General features: G+C 41.0%; 1 protein-coding gene across 1 annotated transcript in view; it reads right to left on the minus strand.

Annotated features, from left to right (window-relative positions):
• Window positions 1-20,613, minus strand: part of THSD4 (thrombospondin type 1 domain containing 4) — a 644,254-nt gene that overhangs the window by 379,664 nt on the left and 243,977 nt on the right. Inside the window, exon 7 of the mRNA XM_005284967.4 lies at window positions 6,785-6,921. Coding sequence (XP_005285024.2) covers window positions 6,785-6,921 — 137 coding nt within the window. The remainder of the gene's footprint in view (window positions 1-6,784; window positions 6,922-20,613) is intronic.

Below are 20,613 nucleotides of genomic sequence, written 5' to 3' on the forward strand. Positions count from 1 at the left end.
GTATTTATCCATAGAAACAAAGCATTCAGACAAAAAGATTTTAACAACAAGAAAACCACATACACCTTATTTAAAGTTTAGGTAGATCTAACTTATCACACACACCCCTGTTTCTGGCATTGAAGGGTCAATCGTCAAGACCAGCAATCAATGCCTTCTTCTGTCTCTTCAGCTTTAGGGCTGAGGTTTTTAAACCCCCCCAAGGTTCATTGTTTCATCTTCCCTGATTGGATTTTCCCTGGCCCCACTTTGGAGCTACCAGACAGCCTGTTGCTCAGAACATGGCAGGGGTAAAAGTTCAAAGAATCGACACTGTATTATTTGTTAATTACCAGCGCTTGGATTATCTGAAGCCATTGGCTTTGGTTCCTGCCAATGTGCAAAACCACCTAAGAGACTACAGTCACATATCTTCAGGAAATTATCCTCTAGTTCTTGTTTAGCAAGCAAAATGATAACTATAAAGCAAGCAACAAGGAGTCTGGTGGCACCTTAAATACTAACAGATTTATTTGGGCATAAGCTTTCGTGGGTAAAAACCTCACTTCTTCGGATGCAGCAAACAGAGGATCATATAATAGGCATAAATTATATTACAGTTACCCCTCTCCTACATTCTTGATAATACACATGTAGGAATTGCTTCCCATTTAAACAGAAATCTTTCTGCACAGCCAAGCAAACTGATATAGAGCAGATGGGGGAGGACGACAAAATTAAGGAGGTAGAAGGTAGGTTACCAAATAAGATCATACGGATGTTTTTTTTATAAAATTAAAGCAAATCTTCTCTTCTAAATGAAGCCATGAATCAAGTATCTGTATCTAATGCATGGCACAGGATTGAAACATGAACACTGCCAGTTGGAACTTTGCTTGTAAAGATGTGTTTTGGATGGCTGGAGAAAACAGAACTAGAACATGACGAAGTGTGTTGATGATTTCCCTTGCTAGCAAAGGGAAAGGCCATGAGATACAGTTTGAACTGTTTATCCCCTAAAAACTTGGATGTGCAAATATTTGTCTTAATCACTGTAATCTCTTGCTTGTCAGCAGCTGATAACAATGCATAAACATTTTGGAGGAACACATTGACTTCAGGGGAGTTACTCCAGATTTACAATGATGTAAGTAGACGCAGAAGTTATCCTCAAATCTTTCCAGGCCTGTTAGTTAAAAACCTGTGAACCTTTTTGTTTGACTTTAAAGGAGGAACATTTCTAATGGGAAACAGTAAAGTAAAAAGGAAACCTGTCAAAATTAAAGATCGGTTTCCAACTTCCTGGGTTTTATTTGTTTTTAAGTTCTTTCCTCTCCGCCCCCATAAGATCTTTCTTACAACTAAGGGAAAGTTTTTGAATAACTGCCTTTCAGTAACCTGTGGTTAAAGTGACTGACCCAATAAAAAATTTAATTTAATACATTCCTCCTGCTGTCAACATCAGGAAACAAACTGCTCTAGTTACTCTCCCATCTTACTATAAGAAGTCAAGTTGAAATGGCTCATCTCAAGATAGAATGCAGTGAAACTTACCTCCATATTGCTGTTCATCTGACACACAAGCCTGCTTGTGTCTTGTTAGGGTTTTTGCTCACTAAAGTCCAGTTGCAAAGAGGCTAAGAGCCAGATTCTGCCACCATTATTTGTGTTGAGTAGTAACTTAGTCCGTTATTTTATGGTTAATAAGGTGGACGAATCTAGTCCTAAATTAGTAACTATGTTGCACCAAGACACTGGGGTGAATTATGCCCCAATATTAGTGAATATTAGGTTGCACATGTTTCCACTTGATTCCAATGGGATCCCTGTTCACCAATCCAAAGGCAGAATCTGGCCCACTGTATGCCAGAACTACAAATGAAAAATGTTTTTTGCCACAGTTCCATAAAGAAGCTAATTAATTACTCACTCTCTGAAGGCCTTTCTAATCAACTGGCTCAGTGCAGTTCTGAATTTGACAATCTGCATCCCATTATCAAAACTCTGACATATACCATCCGACCCAAAGGGTGGTATGTGCAGTCAAATACAGTCATGATCCCTAAGGAAAACATTTTGGGGCTCCATTCAGCTGTGCAATTTTATTGGCAAGATTTCTTTGTACCTTTCAGCTCCATTCAGAAGCAGTTTCCTGCAATGCAACCAGCTTTTGTTTGAAGACAGAAGCTTTAATCTTGTGCTGAAAATATCCAGCTCCTCCAGGCACCAATGCTTGTTTGGTCACATCTGGAGTACCCATGACCGGTAATGTGATAGCAAGTGTTTGTTCCCACCTATTCCTTCACTGCTATGCCTAGGAATATTACACTAATACTAGACAAGCTTGACTTGTTTTCTTACTCGATGAGGAAAGGGCAAGATCCTACAAATGTTATTTTTAATGTATTGACCCAAGACATTGTCTGGATATACCACAAGGAGGACAGGAGACTTGTTATGGGTTTTAATCAGGCCGCAACTTTATTATATGTCTGGGACTACCCGGCAGATAAAGTGTACAGTGCAGGCAAATCCATGCTTATTCAAAGCAATTCTCTGGGGCTTTCACCAGCCCCCTTTTGTTTAATCCATGCTTATTCAAATTATTTTTCCGGGGCTTTCACCAGCCGCCCTTTGTTTCCATCCAGGTCCCCCAGCCGACCCATGGCTTGGACCTTACCATCCACCAGCCTTGTAAAAGGGTTAAGGAGGGCTATGAGAACCTGAACCAAAACTTTTTTAATTTTATGCATCTTTGTCTTCCCATCCAGAACCACAGACAAGAAGTGCAAAAATACTACATGAAAAACTGTGCTTGCGGTATTTCTGTCTTAACAAGGAGTGCCAAAAAGGTTGCATCAAAAGCCTGTTCTCATGAGAAGTCTTGCTCAGTTTTGCAGGCCCAAGTGATTAGGACAGAGCAAGTGAGAACCCTGACTTTTTGAGGTTCACTTATCACTACTACAACTAGCAACAAAATCATTGGGATAAAAACAAGAACAAAAAAAAATAGGGTGGAATAAGATGGTGCAAAAATAGTGAAAAGTAAGACAGATGTATCAAAGTAGAAAACATCAAGCAGAGAAGAAATGCAAGTTATACAATCTAATCTTTTTTAAATTATTGAACTGGAGAATAATGAGATAATTGCACACCAAATTAAGTTAACTGATACATGTGATCAGTTATGACATGAGTTATGAACATCCCATAGTTATAGCAAAACTGCACAAGATTTTGTAGTAAGTACTGTTCAGTATACAGTAGTTTCACTGAAAATAATGGTAACTATAAACTACCCCATCATATAATAATTATGCAAACAACTCATGTTACCATGCTGGTTAAAGAAGGCTAACAGCCAGTATTGAATTACTGACCTCACAGCGTTTGCAAAAGAAGGTCCGAGCAGATGAGGCTAAGAAATGCATTTACCAAAGCAGGAAGAAGGAATTCTGAAGGGAATCAAAATCATGTCAGAACAGGTGGTCAAGAAATTAAAGTACGGACAAAACTCCAGGAGCAGACAGAATAATCCCAGAAGTCTGAAGAAAGTCACAGGAAAAAAAGAGGGATTTCATTAGTGAGTATAGTTAAACTAGGAATAGTTTAAAATAGGTTCTCTTTTCGGAAACTTGCATTTTCAGGATCAGTTTAATATTCAAAGAACCTGGTTAAAGTTTCTGGCTTGCTTGCTGAGGAGCCCACCCTCCTCTGAATACACTAAAAAGAGTGACCAAATTTCTAAATACTTATCCTCTTTCTGGTGCTTCTTTTATGTAGTACTTGGTATGAAAGCTTTTCCATACAAGAACAGTATTTTGCACAATTTCAAAAGGGGAGAAGTCACATTTGTCCAATAATTAAATAGGTTTTAAAATTTAATTTTTCTTCAAACCAAACAAGCTGTAGTCATATCTCCAAATGCACATGCAGAGTGCAGAAAAGCATGCCCAATTTAAGCCAAATCCCCTAAATGCACACACAAACTGAGGTAAGGATGCATATACACAACATCACACATTGAGTATTAATCAAAACATAAGAACATAAGAATGGCATAAGAATGTTAAGTTTATCAATTAATTCCAAAACCACCTCTAGTGACACTTCAATCTGTGACAGTTCCTCAGATTTGTCACCTACAAAAGCCGGCTCAGTTTTGGGAAGCTCCCTAACATCCTCAGCCAGGAAGACCGAAGCAAATAATTTGTTTAGTTTCTCCGCAATGACTTTATCGTCTTTAAGCGCTCCTTATCTATCTCGATCATCGAGGGGCCCCCACTGGTTGTTTAGCAGGCTTCCTGCTTCTGATGTATTTAAAAAAACATTTTGTTATTACCTTTTGAGTTTTTGGCTAGTTGTTCTTCAAACTCCTCTTTGGCTTTTCTTATTATATTTTTACACTTAATTTGGCAGTGTTTATTGAGTTCCACAAATGGAAAGCACTATGGAAATGCAAATTGCTGTGTCAACTTAATAATTGCTGTGTACATACTAACATGATAGGAGCTGTTAGAGTTTATCAAATGTAAGTGTTTTTAAGTCACCTTAATTCCCATACATGATAAACTAATCTAAATACCTGCATGACAGATTTCCCCCCCCCCCTTTTTTTTTAGATCCTATAATGTTACAATTCTGATTTAAAACCACAAAGGAAGGATTCAACATTAAGTAAAAACATTTAACTTATTTGATGTAATCTAGCAAGCAGAACATATTCTGCCCCTTTGATACACTAACACCACACATTAAATCTAGGAAAGAAGATTTTTTTCTGTCCAAGTAGAAATGTTACACATTGCAGTGATTACAATTACACTATTGAATGCATTAGATTTATTAACCCATAACAGGAAACCTTTACTGAAGCTATACATTCGTGCATACACAATATGGATTATTTCAATGTCCAAGCGCCTGATTGTTCCTATGAATCAAGTACATTAATGTCTAAATAACCTAAATTGTACCTGCAAACAATTGAACCCCTTCTCCTGCCTATTTGGAGACACTATCCATGTCCTTAGCTTATCTTACCCTCTCACTCTACTCTGATGTTGAGAGAACCAACACAGAGTATAGAGGTGTAGAGTGCTTTTAGGGCCTTTAGCACCTATAGAAGTGGGCAGAATTGGTTTCATTTAAGTTCTTTTGGGAATGATATGCTATGCCAACTCATTGAACATTACTGAAATAAGGAGCTTTAAAAATAAATACAGATGTGACCAGTATAATAGTAAGTAACAAAGCATAAGAATCCCAGGTAGTAGCCATTTCGTATTCACACTATCGATTTGGAACACGTATTAGGTTTTTGACATCTCATCCGGAGATTTGGAAATTAACAAACTGCATATGAACTTCATGATGGCAAAATTCTGAACAATATTTCTCGTTAGGTTCCTGAGAAGCCATCATTCCTTTTTATCCTAGACTTCCAAATATAGACACATCATCCTATATTCTGTATTTGCAGAAAGCATCAGGAAAACAGGGCTGCTGGTTCAATAAAACGTCCATATCTCAATTCCGCTATTGGCCACCGATCAGAATTGTAATTTAAAAAAAATTCTGGCTCCTTATGAATCAGTTTTAGATCAAGGCATCTTTACTGATAAGCAACTTCACACATATCTGTCATCTACAAAGAAAACTCAAATCTAAGACTGCCTGTACTGCTAAAAATACAAATATAGACATATACATGGCATTGTCCAGATGTGTACAAGTAGGAGGAATAGAAAAGGGTTCTAATGTATATAGGATTTCTTCTGGCAAAGCAACAACTAAATTTGTCCTTTTTCATATTTGGATTCATAAGTCACATTTCACACCACTTGTTAAAACTTTCCAATGTTTCTTCTGCCTACTGATACTGGAAACATCAAACATTGAATGCCACTTATTTGCAATTATTAGGTTTCTTTTCTGAACCCCTTCCCATATACCAGAGACTCGAAAAACAAGCTCTCTTTTGCAAATGCAACAGATAAGAGCTTTTTACACATTTTTCTTATCTTATTGTATCAGAGGTTTTAAATAAACATAAACATCACATTTTGCATAAGAGTGCTATCATCTCACAGAAACTGCAGGACATTTACCCTTTATGATGAGAATCCATACAGCAGATTGTGTAAAGTCAACACAGTACCTCATTTGGACTCCAAATAAATGACTGTATATCCAACATACAATAATTTATGTTCTACCAACAGAACAGTAGATAACCAATAAGGAGAATAATTTGCATCTCTTAACTGCACATCTGGGCTGATGGGAAAAATTACAGTGTTGCTGGTTAAATGACATGTACTTTAACATTTAATTGAATAAAAGTGAACCACTAAGTCTTACCATCTGTTTCAGCTGAGAAAGAAGAGAGATATCTACATTCCAAAGCTAAAGTGAAGTTGCTTTCTTACTTTTTATTTTTACTTCCATTGTTTAGCTTAAAAATTACTGGGGAGTTTAATTTGACATAGGGATAAACACCTCTTTTGCAAGAAGCTAAATATATGAGGAAATTCACTGAAAGCCATCTTAATTCTGGTCAGAAACTTCCACACAACCTTTCAAAATTCTCTCAGTCGCTATTTTTACAGGTTTATATATAAGTAAAGTATGATAAGGGCACGTATTTTTCCTATCTATGAAAAATATACAGTATATATAAAGTTAACAAGACACCAGACGTTCACAAATCAGATTGCATCAATTATTATTGTAACTCACATAACATATAAGAGACTCCCCAAGATGAATTGCTAAAGTTCACATATTAAGATGCTGGACTTACCTTGCATTGCCCAGACACACAGACTGCAGTTCCATTTTGATCACATGGCGTGCCGTCTATTACTTTTTCAGCTTGTCTCACGTAGAACCGGTAGCCTATTGCTCGGCAATTCAGTTCACACTTCTGACTTCCCTTCACTAAAGAAAGAAAAAGGCATAAGTTCCTGCTACCAAGTCTACAGATGTGGTTTAAAAAAAGAAATTAAATATTAGGCTAAGACCTTACCCCTGATTTGGAGAGGAAAAAAACCAAGTAGGCAAGTAGTCTATAAATGTCCTATCTATATCAAACAAATATTGGATAGGAAAATATCATTTTTTAACCTCAAGATTATTGCTGGTTTTGGAGAATTCTACAGAAGATTTTTTAAAACAACAGAATAGCTTTTCCAAACACCAGCCTTATAAATCCCTGGCCTTCACTCCAAGTCGTTTGAATGTAATACTGTAGCTGAGAGAGAGACCCAGAAAGAGAGGAACACACACATATTATACAACTAACATGATAAATGCCTAACTTCATGGCTCTGTCACCTGGTACTGATTGTTGCTTCCCTTTTCTGTTCCTATTCCTTTGTCTACATGATTTCTCTTAGGATTAGAAGTCCCTCAGAGCAGAGACTGTGTCTTCCCTTTTGTCAGTCAGTGAACTTGGGAGATATAAAATTAAATAACTAAAACAACAATGGGCCCTAATGAAGAAAGGTCAGCGTAGAATGAAAAACTAAAAATTGGATACTTTGGTTGAACAAAACTCTTCTCTAAGATCCTGACACTAAGACCATGACACAGCAAAACACTTATGTACATACTTAACTTTAAGCGCATACGTAGTTCCATGTTCAATTCATGTGCATAAAGTGCTTTGCTGGATTGGAGCCTAAACCAGACCTTAAATCAAAACTGAGGAAATACATCCTCAAATCTGAGCCCATCAAAATATACTCCAGTACAATTGGGCCACAGCTTATAGGTACCCTTCACAGGCTCATCTGCAATTCTAAAGTCCCAGAGATGGATGATGATAGAGAAAAAGAAAAGAAAAAAAAAGGGAGAAAGTGCAGATTCCACCTTAAATCACATCTAAAGAAGAAAGTGCCTGGAAGTCAACTGCTCAGGATCAGCAACAGAGCATTCTTAGTTGCTGTCTCTGAGCTTGAAATTCATTCCCTATGATGGTCAGAGAAACCCTGATATTGATGAGCTTCAGGTCACATTGAAGTCTTCTCTGCTCAATCAAAATACAACACGTAGTCAGTTTATTTATTATTACAGCAGGTGAGTTCCTGTTGAGAGTTAGGACACTGCCAATTGTCTGAGTCAGTTTTAGTGACCAATATTTTTGTATGTTTTTGATTCTGTTGGAAAGTGCGTAACTAGACAAATACTTTAATAAATAAAAGCTGCACTAATAGCCAGTTTGCTCTGCAAATATGTTATTTAGGAAATGAAAACAGGAAGAGTTGTCACCATTACGGAGGTTCATTTGAGGTGGACTGGTAAGAAGTTATAAAGTGTATTAATAAGGTACATCCATGGGAAGGCACAACAGATTATACTAAAGCTGATGGCAATCTGTACATACAAATGAGAGTACATGACTATGTAAGGGTTATAATATATCAGCAGGCAACATCTGTGGATGTGCTAGAGGCAGAGTAAAAGGGCTACAGGCTCAGAGAGAAAGAAATTTGATATTTTCTACTCCATACTCATCCCTCCATCCCTGGTATCAAGCGGAGGGCCCCAAGGGTCGGTTTTGTTCAATATCTTCATTAATGATCTAGAGGATCACCCTCAGGAGGTTTGCAGATGACACTTGTGACGGGTTGGATCACAGAAACCCCCTTGAGAGCTGCCACCAGATGTGCAAAGACTACCCCTGCTTCTGTTTTCCCTGCCAGCTCAGGACTCCAGCACCCTGTCTTGCTGAGCCAGACACTCCCGTCTGGCTCCAGACACAGATCCAGGGTCTGAATCTCCTGTCCCAAAGCTGCAAGTTTACCTGAAAAAGGCTCACAGTAGTGTACTTGTCTTTAGCACTCAGATGCCCAACTCCCAATGGGGTCTAAACCCAGATAAATCCGTTTTACCCTGCATAAAGCTTATGCAGGGCAAACTCAAATTGTTCGCCCTCTATAACACTGATAGAGAGATATGCACAGTTGTTTGCATAAAAGTGATTTTATTAAATACAGACAGTAGGATTTAAGTGGTTCAAAGTAGTAACAGACAGAACAAAGTAAGTCACCAAGCAAAATAAAATAAAATGCGCAAGTCTATGCCTAATCAAACTAAATACAGATAATCTCACCCTCAGAGATGCTTCAGTAAGTTTTTCTCAGACTGGACACCTTCCAGGCCTGGGCACAATTCTTTCCCCTGGTACAGCTCTTGTTGCAGCTCAGGTGGTAGCTAGGGGATTCTTCATGATTGCTCCTCTCCCTCTCTGTTCTCTTCCCCCCTTTATATATCTTTTGCATAAGGCGGGAACTCTTTGTCCCTCTGGGTTTCCACCCCCCCTCACTGGAAAAGCACCAGGTTAAAGATGGATTCCAGTTCAGGTGACATGATCACATGTCACTGCAAGACTTCATTACTCACTTGCCAGCACACACATATACAGGAAGACTCACAGGTAAATACAGCCATCTGCAGACAATGGGAGTCATCAAGATTCCAAACCATCATTAATGGTCCACACTTTACACAATTACAATAGGCCCTCAGAGTTACATTTTATATTTCTAGTTTTAGATACAAGAGTGGTACATTTATACAAATCAGATGATCATACTCAGTAGATTACAAGGTTTGTAATGATACCTTACAAGAGACCTTTTGCATGAAGCATATCCCAGTTACGTTACATTCACTTATTACCGTATTTTCTCTAAAACTATCTCAGTTACATTATATTGACTTATTATCAAGTTTTTATAAAACCATATAGACTGCACAACGTCACAACACTAAACTGGGAGGAGTGGTAGATATGCTGGAGGGTAGGGATAGGATACAGAAGGACCTAGACAAATTAGAGGCTTTGGCCAAAAGAAATCTGATGAGGTTCAACAAGGACAAGTGCAGAGTCCTGCACTTGGGTGGAAGAATCCCATGCACTGCTACAGACTAGCGACCGAATGGCCAGGCAGCAGTTCAGCAGAAAAGGACCTAGGGGTCACAGTGGACGAGAAGCTGGATATGAGTCAACAGTGTGCCCTTGTTGCCAAGAAGGCTAACGACATTTTGGGCTGTATAAGTAGAGGCATTGCCAGCAGATGGAGGAACGTGATCATTCCCCTCTACTCGACATTGGTGAGGCCTCATCTGGAGTACTGTGTCCAATTTTGGGCCCCACACTACAAGAAGGATGTGGAAAAATTGGAAAGAGTCCAATGGAGGGCAACAAAAATGATTAAGGGGCTGGAGCACATGATTTATGAGGAGAGGCTGAGGGAACTGGGATTGTTTAGTCTGCAGAAGAGAAGAATGGGGGGGGGATCGATAGCTGCTTTAAACTACCTGAAAGGGGGTTCCAAAGAGGATAGATTTAGACTGTTCTCAGTGGTACCAGATGACAGAACAAGGAGTAATGGTCTCAAGTTGCAGTGGGGGAGGTTTAGGTTGGATATTAGGAAAAACTTTTTCACTAGGAGGGTGGTGAAGTATTGGAATGGGTTACCTAGGGAGGTGATGGAATCTCCTTCCTTAGAGGTTTTTAAGGTCAGGCTTGACAAATCCCTGGCTGGGATGATTTAGTTGGGGATTGGTCCTGCTTTGAGCAGGGGGTTGGACTAGATGACTTCCTGAGATCCCTTCAAACCCTGATATTCTACGATTCTATGAACTCTTAACACAATGCATGAACAAAAATATTTGTTTAAAAAATCCATGCAAAAAATTGTGCAACTAACAAGACATTTTCTAAACATTATAGTTGAATTACCCAGGGCCAAGCTGCCCTCCACTGTGGCAAAACCCATTTGGACCTGAGGGAGTTTTCTCCAAATTCTTCCATTGAGGTAGGTGTGAATGGGTTGTCAACACAAACAAAATAAACAGGGGCTCTAGCTCCCAAAGAGAATGGATTACTAGTGACACAAGGACTTCCAGGAAGAAGCTTTGTGTCTTCACATTGATCCTGGGTAGCCCACCATGACCCCTGTAACAGTACAGATTCGGCATTAGCAGTCACCCCTGGAATCAGTTCCCCAACTCTTATATTTTGCGTGATTCCCTGAGGTGTTTGAGAGCACAAAGCTGGTCATCCACCCACCCCTCCCAACTTTTAAAACCTAGACCCCAGACTTTTATTGCACCTCAGCCCATCACCCAGCCTTCATCTGTAAGTCGTCTTTCTAGATTGCAAATCCTTCAGTGCAAGACCATTTGTTCTTCTAGTCTGCAAAGGCACCTGGCACACTGTTGTTGCCATACCAGCAACAGAAACATTTCCATATAGTATGTTTTTCCCTTCATGATGAAACATCAGCAGTTCAAGTACTGAAGAATAGCTGAGCAGTGCAGCAGACTGTCTATTATGTTCGGTATTATATGCCCTAAATTTTTGCTTGCTTATTACAAAGTGTTCAGCTTAGCCTCGTGTTCTAAATTCTTTCTAAAACAGTCATAAAACTCCTATCAGCACAAACCCGTCTCTAGAAAACTTCTTTTTGGCAGAGAGAAAATGTCTGTAGACACTTCTTTAAAACAATCCTCCAGATATCAATGTTTCATTTCTTGCAAATGCAACCAACATAAAGTGTTTTATTACCGCAACTACAATAATGCATCAACTAATTTCAATACAGCTACTGTATCACCTTAATATCAGGGACCAGGCTCTCCAGATATCAAAATACAGTAATCCTTAAATAAGAATTGATTTCAAAGCATGGGAAATACTCAGAGGGTGTAATCTGGCCTTCTCAACAAGAGAGCAAAGTCTCCATGGTCATAATGTATATTCATTAATCCCCAAGTTCAATGGCAAAGAAATGGGAAGAAGAGAGTATTCATCCTGCTATATATGGATGAAAAACATATGGACCAAAGTTGATGTTGTTTAAATGAAAGAGAATCTATCCACCATGCTTTTAAAGGTATAGTGTTATAAAGGGGTAAATTGCTCATAATGCTCACACAGCAGATTAAATACACAAGTCCTGTAGGAAATGGATGGCTCATGGATTTAGAAATAAGCTAAAAATCCTTTCATCTTTAAGTCACCAGTTCAAATCCATCCTTAGGTGAAAATGACAAAATCATTACCAATTCATGGCTTTTCAGTTGCCTGCATGTATTGAGTTAATGATCTTAGTTCAGTCCAACTCTCCATATTGCAACTCGCACTTGCATTACTGATACCTTTGGATGACCCTGTTTTTCCTACTAGTAGTTTCTCAAAAATGTGGCTGAGATATGCTAGAGGGCCAGATGAAGCAAGTTTTCCATGCTTCTTCCTTATTAATCTGACTAAACAGAGGACTCCAACACCTTCTATAAGGAATACATTACTTTTACTACTAGGATGTCTGGGTATTATGGCCCTGATGTGTGCTTAGCTAGATTGGGGCCTATGGGCTTCATCCACTGCAACATTCCCTGAGGAATGAGTCAAAATGAGTACTTGATTTGCAAAGTACTTGAACTTCCTATTCTATTTTAAAGTGCTCAATTTTCCACTCTCCAGGCAGAGCAGGGGTGTGGGGAAGAAGGAGAAGGGCAGCACATATCATTTTGGTAAAGTTCTTGGCCTCTTATGGAAGAGTTTGTGACACATGCTGTTCTTGTTACATATTTAACTGCCCTTTTGAGAACAAGCCAGTTGTAAATCCAACACAAGCCCTGCTGCATTTCTCTTGGGCTACAAAACAGGGTAGGAAGCTGTAATGACATGGACAGGTTCTGAATTTAAGATGAAAAGACAACGTGACCATATACAAGATAACAGAGTTCCTTTCCCTCTGGGACAGGAGCTCCCAGGGGCTGGTTCACATTCTGATGAATTTTTAAAAGGTAGTTTTAATTCATTTACTTTTTTTGTTATTAGATCCTCTGAGTTACTCCCAATTTATTAGGTGAGATGAAGTCCCATTTGTGTGACTACCATATATAGTTTGAGAAACCCTGATTTATAGCTTTCACTTCACAGCATTAAATTAATGATGGAAAAAATCTGCAAGGGCTTTTAAAGCACTTGAGTTCATTAAGCCTATAAATTGGGGGCGGGGGAGACCACTAAAGTCAGAAATTATTTTTGCAAATCCAGTAACATTTAGCTTTCTTTAAAAAGCTAAATGTTATATAGCATTGAACTAAACACTTAGCAGACTATTTCTGTGTAAAGGACTGATCATGCAAAGGTGCTGAGAGCCTCCTTGTTTCAATGGAAATTGAAGGCATTCAGCAACTCAGGTGAGCACTTCGCTGGAGTTGACCCCAACTTGCAGAAGTACAGTTCCCAGGAGACCTGTGCTGAGATGAGACTGTACTGTAAAGAGTGTAATTTTTTTTGAGAAAACATATTTTTTATGTATGTTGTTTAAAAGTGAATTTGGTGTTCATGAAAGATGCCAGGTTGACAGCTCTTACCCATGAAGATGTTAATGTATCCAGAGCAGGTCTGGTGCCAAGCAAGCTTATTTCACACTGCCCTACCAATATCCCTAAGCTGTAGGATCCACTTGAATGGCTGAGATTTTTCATTTCCCTGCCCATTCAATCCTTTCATTTTTCATTTCCCTGCCCATTCTCTGCTGTTACTGGCAACAAGGGATTCAATTAATGCCAACTAAGATTCCAGCAAATAGAGAGAAAACTATTAGGCAACCTACTCCTCTCCTACTCTCATGTTGTGGATGCCTACCCATGAAGAAGTGGGTTAAGATAGGTCATTACACACAGATTGCTAACCATTCTTCAAAGGACAACAGCTTTGGTCACCATTAATCGGGACTGGCTTTGAACTAGCATTCCCAAAGTGAAAGGCACCATTAGCTCATTAACTACTGCCAACATCATCCAGTCCCCCAAGGTAAAAACATTCATTAAAAGTGGAAATCAGGGTGGGGATATGAGCAATAATATTTGACACAGTAAGAAATTAAAGGGCCACCTGTTTGGTATATTTTAATTCTTCTATAGAAATACTGTTTGTTCTTTTCCCCTTTTTGAAAGGGTTACAAAATAACCTGAATAAACCCCATGCATTCTAGAATTACCAGTTTAATTAAACCAGACCTGGGAAAATTATATCATAGACTGTCTACACTCCAATTAAAAGGAAATGGTCCAGATGTTTAGGCCTCTGCAGTAACTGCTGTAACTCAAAGTTTGTTTATTCATTTACAATAGCTCTTCACTGCCAGATTCTATATCATTTTCCCCTCAAATGATTTGTTGCCCAGTTTTATTATTACACTGCACTTCACCACTGTAGTAGTTGAATGTAAACTATGTTATGCTTGGCACCATTTTACTGCAATTGTGAGTGCACAAACAGCCTGATAGGGCCTGTTGGGCAGCATATGCAGCCTCAGGGAACCGAAATAACTAGTATTTTCAGGAAAGCTGGTTGAATAGTCCTTATGGTAGAGATTATAATCTTCCAAATGCAATGCGGTATGCAGTGTAGTTTTAGCTGCGTTGGTCCCAAGAAACAAAGTGGGTGAGGTAATATATTTTATTGGACCAACTTCTGTCTCTCTCACCAATAGAAGTTGGTCCAATAAAAGATATTACCTCACACACCTTGTCTCTCTAAATGTGAAGTTGTGAGTCTGAGTCCAACACAAATCTGAAGGGGAAAAAAAAGAGTGATGTAAACTTCCACTGACTTGTAGCCTGAAGCCAGCACCAGGCCCACGCAGCCTACCTGAATGCTGACATTTTTCTTTTTGGCAGCATAGGGGTGGGAAGGAATGTTCTTTCCCCAGACACTGCACATCAGTAAAGTAGTTCTGCAGCTATTCTAGCCTAGGAGCAGCCTATGTTTCATGCCCTCAGAATTGAGGTACATTTGAAATTTCTGAGAGGCTTAACCATGCCTCTTGCTCTCTTTCTCTCTCTCTCACTCACACCTCTTCCAGACTGTGGGTGTAACTGGAACACTGGCAGTAAGCATGAGAAAATATCCTAGCTAGCAGACGCCTAGGGTTAGTCAAGGGTTTCAAGGTTGACAAGGGTGATTTGTCAAGGGTTAGTGCCCTGGCAGTTCAGAATATTCAAACAGGTCTGAAGCCATTAATTAGCATATTTCTGTTTCCCATGTGGGGAAACTACTAAGAGGTTGTGACAGTGCATTCACCTCTTGTGAGCGCCTTCTGTCAGACAGGTGTGAATTTGCACTCTCTGCTCCTGGCGCTCCATCTCAGCTGTTAATCTCATCAGGTAGGTCTTCAGTGGCTCAGCCTTCCAGTTAAATCACACAAAATCTAAAATGGATGAACCCCTTCTGCAGGGCTGGTGGGCCTGGGGCTATTAGATTTTGTGGAGTCCCTCAGGGTCTGGAGTGGAGGAGTGGGCTCAGGGCTGGGGCAGGGGATTGGGGTGCGGGAGGAGGTGCAGCTCCAGCTGGGGGTTGGGCTTGGACAGGGGGGTTGGGGTGCACCAGGAGGTTTGGGGTGCGGGCTCTGGGAGGGAGTTTGGGTGCAGGAGGGGGCTCCGGGCTGGGGAAGGGGGTTGGGTGCAGGAGGGGGTGTGGGGTTTAGGCTCCAGCTGGGAGGCGCTTACCTCAGGTGGCTCCTGGTTGGCGGCGCAGGATGCCTGCCTGCCCTGGCTTGGCGCTGCTCTGCTCCCTGAGGTGGCCAGCATGTCCGGCCCCTAGACAGAGGGACCAGGCCACTCTGCGCAGTGCATGCTGCCCATGCCTGCAGGAGCTGCCCCCGCAGCTCCCATTGGCCGTGGTACCCAGCCAATGGGAGCTGTGGAGCCAGCGCTGGGGGGGGGTGGGGGCAGTGCACAGATATTCCCTGAATGCCCCTCCCCTAGGGGCTGCAGGGACACATCGGCGAGCTGGCACTTGCAGCTCCAGTCCTGGTGGGGGGCGCCGAGGCTCAGGGACCGGTGTCAGGCCCACGGCACGGAGACTTACCGCGGGCCAGATGAAAAGAAGCAGCAGGCCGCATCCGGCGTGTAGGGCCCCCCCTTAGCCCAAAGCCCTGGGCTGCAGCCCCTAAAGCCCCTGAATTAATCCAGCCCTGCCCTTCTGGGGTAAAAAAGGTCCACCAAGGACAATCGCTCTACCCTTGTTGGTGGCTGCAGCCCTGTCTCTGGCCTCAATTCTCAGCCCCTTCTGGGCTTGCTTTAAATCCATCCCTGTCCTATTAGGAAGCAGTGCCAGCAGGGATTCCTCTCTGAAGACCCAGCTCTAGTTCCTAACAGGACAGGGATGGACTTAAAGCTAGCACAGAAGGGGCTGAGAATTGAGGCCAGAAACAGGGTTGCAGCCACCAACAAGGGTAGAGCGATTGTCCTTGGTGGACCTTTTTTACCCCAGAAGGGAAGGGCTGGATTTTTTTACTCCAGAAGGGCCGTTCTCCAGCCAGGTCACCTCTCACATTCAGTTCCCTTCTGGAAGAGTGCGCGGGAAGGAGGCAGGGTAACAAAGTTCAACAAATGGTTGGCCCTCTCTAGAGTCTTAGTCCCATCCTTGAGCCCTTTAAATTCTATCCCCTTTCTTGGGCTTCTAAACAACATTTGTCCCCTTCTCGGGGCCTGGCCACTACTCTGGGTCCCAACCCAGGAACCCTACAAATAGCAGCCATGTGCTGCTTCCTTTAATAATTGCTACTGCTATTCCCTGGGCCTCTTTCCATCTAGTCCCTTCCTCTTCACCTCAGGGCTGAAGTTCTGTCTGTTCCCAAGCCTGATGACCTGGAGAATTCCAGTCTTCCTCATCCTTCTAGTCCATCCAGCAACTGCTCTGTTTAGGCCCTGCAGCTCATTTTAACAAAGCCTGTCGTGCTCTGATTGGCTGCTACCTCACAACCTTTCTAGGCAGGCCTGGAGGACTCACCTTTACTGCTCCTCTTTTAGGGTGGGGTATGGTAGGACCATGATGATTCAGGAAGGGCCTTAAAGGCAGGGTAAACCCAATCACAGAGATCTGTACTGTATTTCTGATGATGGAAAAATTAATTTGGTACAGAAGCATGTTCCCTTCTTTGTCAACAAAGAAACATTCATGTTACTGCTATGGCACTGCCAACTAGAAACAGCATCTAAACTATATGGCTGAATCAGAAGCACATAGTTTGAGTGGTCCATAAATGGGTTATATCCTTTCTACCTCCACGTCTTATGAGACATATGAATACACAGTCTCTCTAAATAATTTAGATGAAATAAAAAATTACTCTTCTCAATTTTTCAATATGCAACTTTAAAAGGCGAGTTTCCATTGTCATGTTTGCAGAAAAGGACCCAGGGGTTACAGTGGATGAGAAGCTGGATATGAGTCAACAGTGTGCCCTTGTCGCCAAGAAGGCTAACAGCATTTTGGACTGTATAAATAGGGGCATTGCCAGCAGATGGAGGGATGGGATCATTCCCCTCTATTCGATATTGGTGAGGCCTCATCTGGAGTACTGTGTCCAGTTTTGGGCCCCACACTACAAGAAGGATGTGGAAAAATTGGAAAGAGTCCAATGGAGGGCAACAAAAATGATTAGGGGGCTGGAGCACATGACTTATGAGGAGAGGCTGAGGGAACTGGGATTATTTAGTCTGCAGAAGAGAAGAATGAGGGGGGATATGATAGCTGCTTTCAACTATCTCAGGGGTCGGCAACGTTCGGCACACGGCTTGCCAGGGTAAGCACCCTGGCGGGCCAGGCCAGTTTTATTTACCTGCTGACGCAGCAGGTTCGGCTGATCGCGGCCCCCACTGGCCACAGTTCACCATCCCGGGCCAATGGGGGCGGCAAGAAGCGGCGCGGGCAAGCGATGTGCTGGCCGCAGCTTCTCGCCGCCCCCATTGGCCCGGGATGGCGAACTGCCCCAGTGGGGGCCGCGAACAGCCGAACCTGCCACGTCAGCAGGTAAATAAAACTGGCCCGGCCCGGCAGGGTGCTTACCCTGGTGAGCCGCGTGCCGAACATTGCCGACCCCTGAACTACCTGAAAGGGGGTTCCAGAGAGGATGGATCTAGACTGTTCTCAGTGGTACCAGATGACAGAACAAGGAGTAATGGTCTCAAGCTGCAGTGGGGGAGGTTTAGGTTGGATATTAGGAAAACTTTTTCACTAGAAGGGTGGTGAAGTATTGGAATTGGGTTACCTAGGGAGGTGGTGGAATCTCCTCCCTTAGAGGTTTTTAAGATCAGGCTTGACAAAGCCCTGGCTGGGATGATTTAGTTGGGGATTGGTCCTGCTTTGAGCAGGGGGTTGGACTAGATGACCTCCTGAGGTCCCTTCCAACCCTGATATTCTATGATTCTATGATTCATTCTTTAGTTTGAGGGGAAACTGAGGGTAAAGAAAAGCTTTAAAAAACTATGCCACATCATTGTTCGAAAATTGCTGAAATCTCATCACAAGTAAAATCTACAGAACTGTCTGATGCCAGCGTTCACTGTTAATATGTAAAAACCATAAGAAACACTAACCCCTGAACTCCTAGGTGAGAGCAGCACAGATTTAAATTCTCCTCAAAACAGAAACAAAATCCTGTGTGCTATGGTACCAATTTTATCATTTAAACAGAAATATTCTAACAACTACATATTGCATGCTATCAAGTCAGTTAATACACTTAATCATTCACTATCTTTCCAATGTCCTGTAATGTTTAAGTTGTAGCAGGTTAATCATCCCTGATTTGCCAAGGGAAATGGCACTAGCTTAACTTTCCTTCACACTGAGAGTGATATTGTTCCATAGTGACTGATGAATTAAAAAGAAATTCCTTTTATTTTGGCAATGTAGGTTTCTTCTTTTGCATAGTAAGGGACAAAGAACCAGGCTCAAAGCCCATTTTACAGAATGCCAACTACTCCATAACATGTAGAAAATAATGTAATAATAACATTCCTTTTTAAAAGACTAGCCCATGGCAAAATTTTAGTGGACATGCCAACAGGGACCAGTTCAGATAAAATAAGAAGTGATCCAAATTTCTAACGTATGATAAAATTTCAGACAACTACAAGTCTACATCTCTACTCTACTACGTAAAAGCCACAACCAGAAACAGGAGGACATGCCAAATGCCATGCAAAGGCTACTTTTGTGGTATTTCAGTCCTGATCCAGAAAATACTGAAAATGTCATGGTGGAGCCAGTACTTGTGGGATTTCCAGTCCATTTTCACAGACCCAAGAGCTTCAAACTATTCAGATAGAATCTTGGCTGGTAGGTGCTTCTTTGAAACCAAATCCGCAAAAGCTTGGATGGTTACCTGAAAATGCTAGATATTTTAGGTTTTCAAAAGAGGATCTTCTAATCTATTAAACCACATCAGTCTTAAGATAGCTTCTTGGGTCACCCCATTAACAACGGGCTTTCAAGTCAAAAACTGACCACTCATTTCAACTGGTATTTCACTCTTATAACCAGTTTCTAATCCATGATAGTCTTTACCTCTCAGCCCATAACTACCTCATTTTAACTGCCACTTGTGTACACCTTGTCAATTGAAACTGGTTTTCTTTGGTTAAACCCTTCAAATAATTGTAGTAAGTTGGAGACAGACAATTTTCCTTTGTGGAAGCCATGCTAGCTTGTCTTTAGCATATTATTATGCTCAGCTAGATGATTTTCAAATAATACCTTCAATTAATTGGCTTGGTATTGAAAACAGACTCACTAGTTTGCTACCTACAACATCACCTTTAGCACTTTAAACAAAATACTTACATTCCCAACCTTCCAATCCTATAATGCATTTGAATGATAATTGGCATATTTTTGTTAGCAGATCAGACACTTGACTCTTAAAAAGTCCAGAATTCTCAAGTGCATATCAGCCAGTCCTGATTATCATAATTTAAATCCTCTATTTGTTCCATCATCGCCTCTTTTGTCATCTCCATCTGATAGTGCCCCATTTTTATTACCTGCAAACAACAGTTTTAGAGCAGCAACTCTGGAGTATACATTTCCTTATCTCCCTGCATAGTAAAAGCTGGTGCAAAATAGTCATTTAGCTTTTCTGTAATGTCTTATCCTCCATGTTTGCTCCCTTCACTCACTGGTAACCTAGAAGTGATTTTCCTGTTCTTTCTCCTCAAATATATTTAAATTAATTTCTTATTTGCTTTTGATCCATTAGGTTATTTGTTCTTGAAAATTCAATCTTCGTCCTCCAAATTGGCTTCACTTGGGCAGATTTCCCAGGAAGTTGAATAAGTTTGCCATTTAACCATAGTATTCTTTCCTCACGTCTGGTTTTATTTTCTTGTTTTGAGACATGTAAACTTTCTATAGCAGTAATGTAGCATGTTTAATGTAGCCAGCTGCTTTGCAGAATCAGGCTTTTATTTCTTAACTTTTGTCTTTACTTCTAGTTAATTTCCTCAGTTAGGCCCTGATACTGTTCCCATTGAAGTCAATGGTAAAATCGACTTCAATATTACAGAAATGGGCATTAACAAAATCACCTTACCTAAGTTTAATGTCACAGTACAAGTTCTTATGACTGTCTCAGCCTCCAGCCACTCTTTGATATTCAGATTGTTCCTCAACTGAGAAAGGTTGTATGGTCAGCTGACGACTCAGACCATATATAGATAACTGCTGTTTTAATACAACTCTACAACAAGTCTCTTATGGCCTAAAACACTTTTGGAGGGATTTGGACCTTTCCTTCACTCAAATGAGGCCTCTCT

Source organism: Chrysemys picta, chromosome 10, assembly GCF_011386835.1.
Source record: "Chrysemys picta bellii isolate R12L10 chromosome 10, ASM1138683v2, whole genome shotgun sequence".
Lineage (NCBI taxonomy): Eukaryota > Metazoa > Chordata > Testudines > Emydidae > Chrysemys > Chrysemys picta.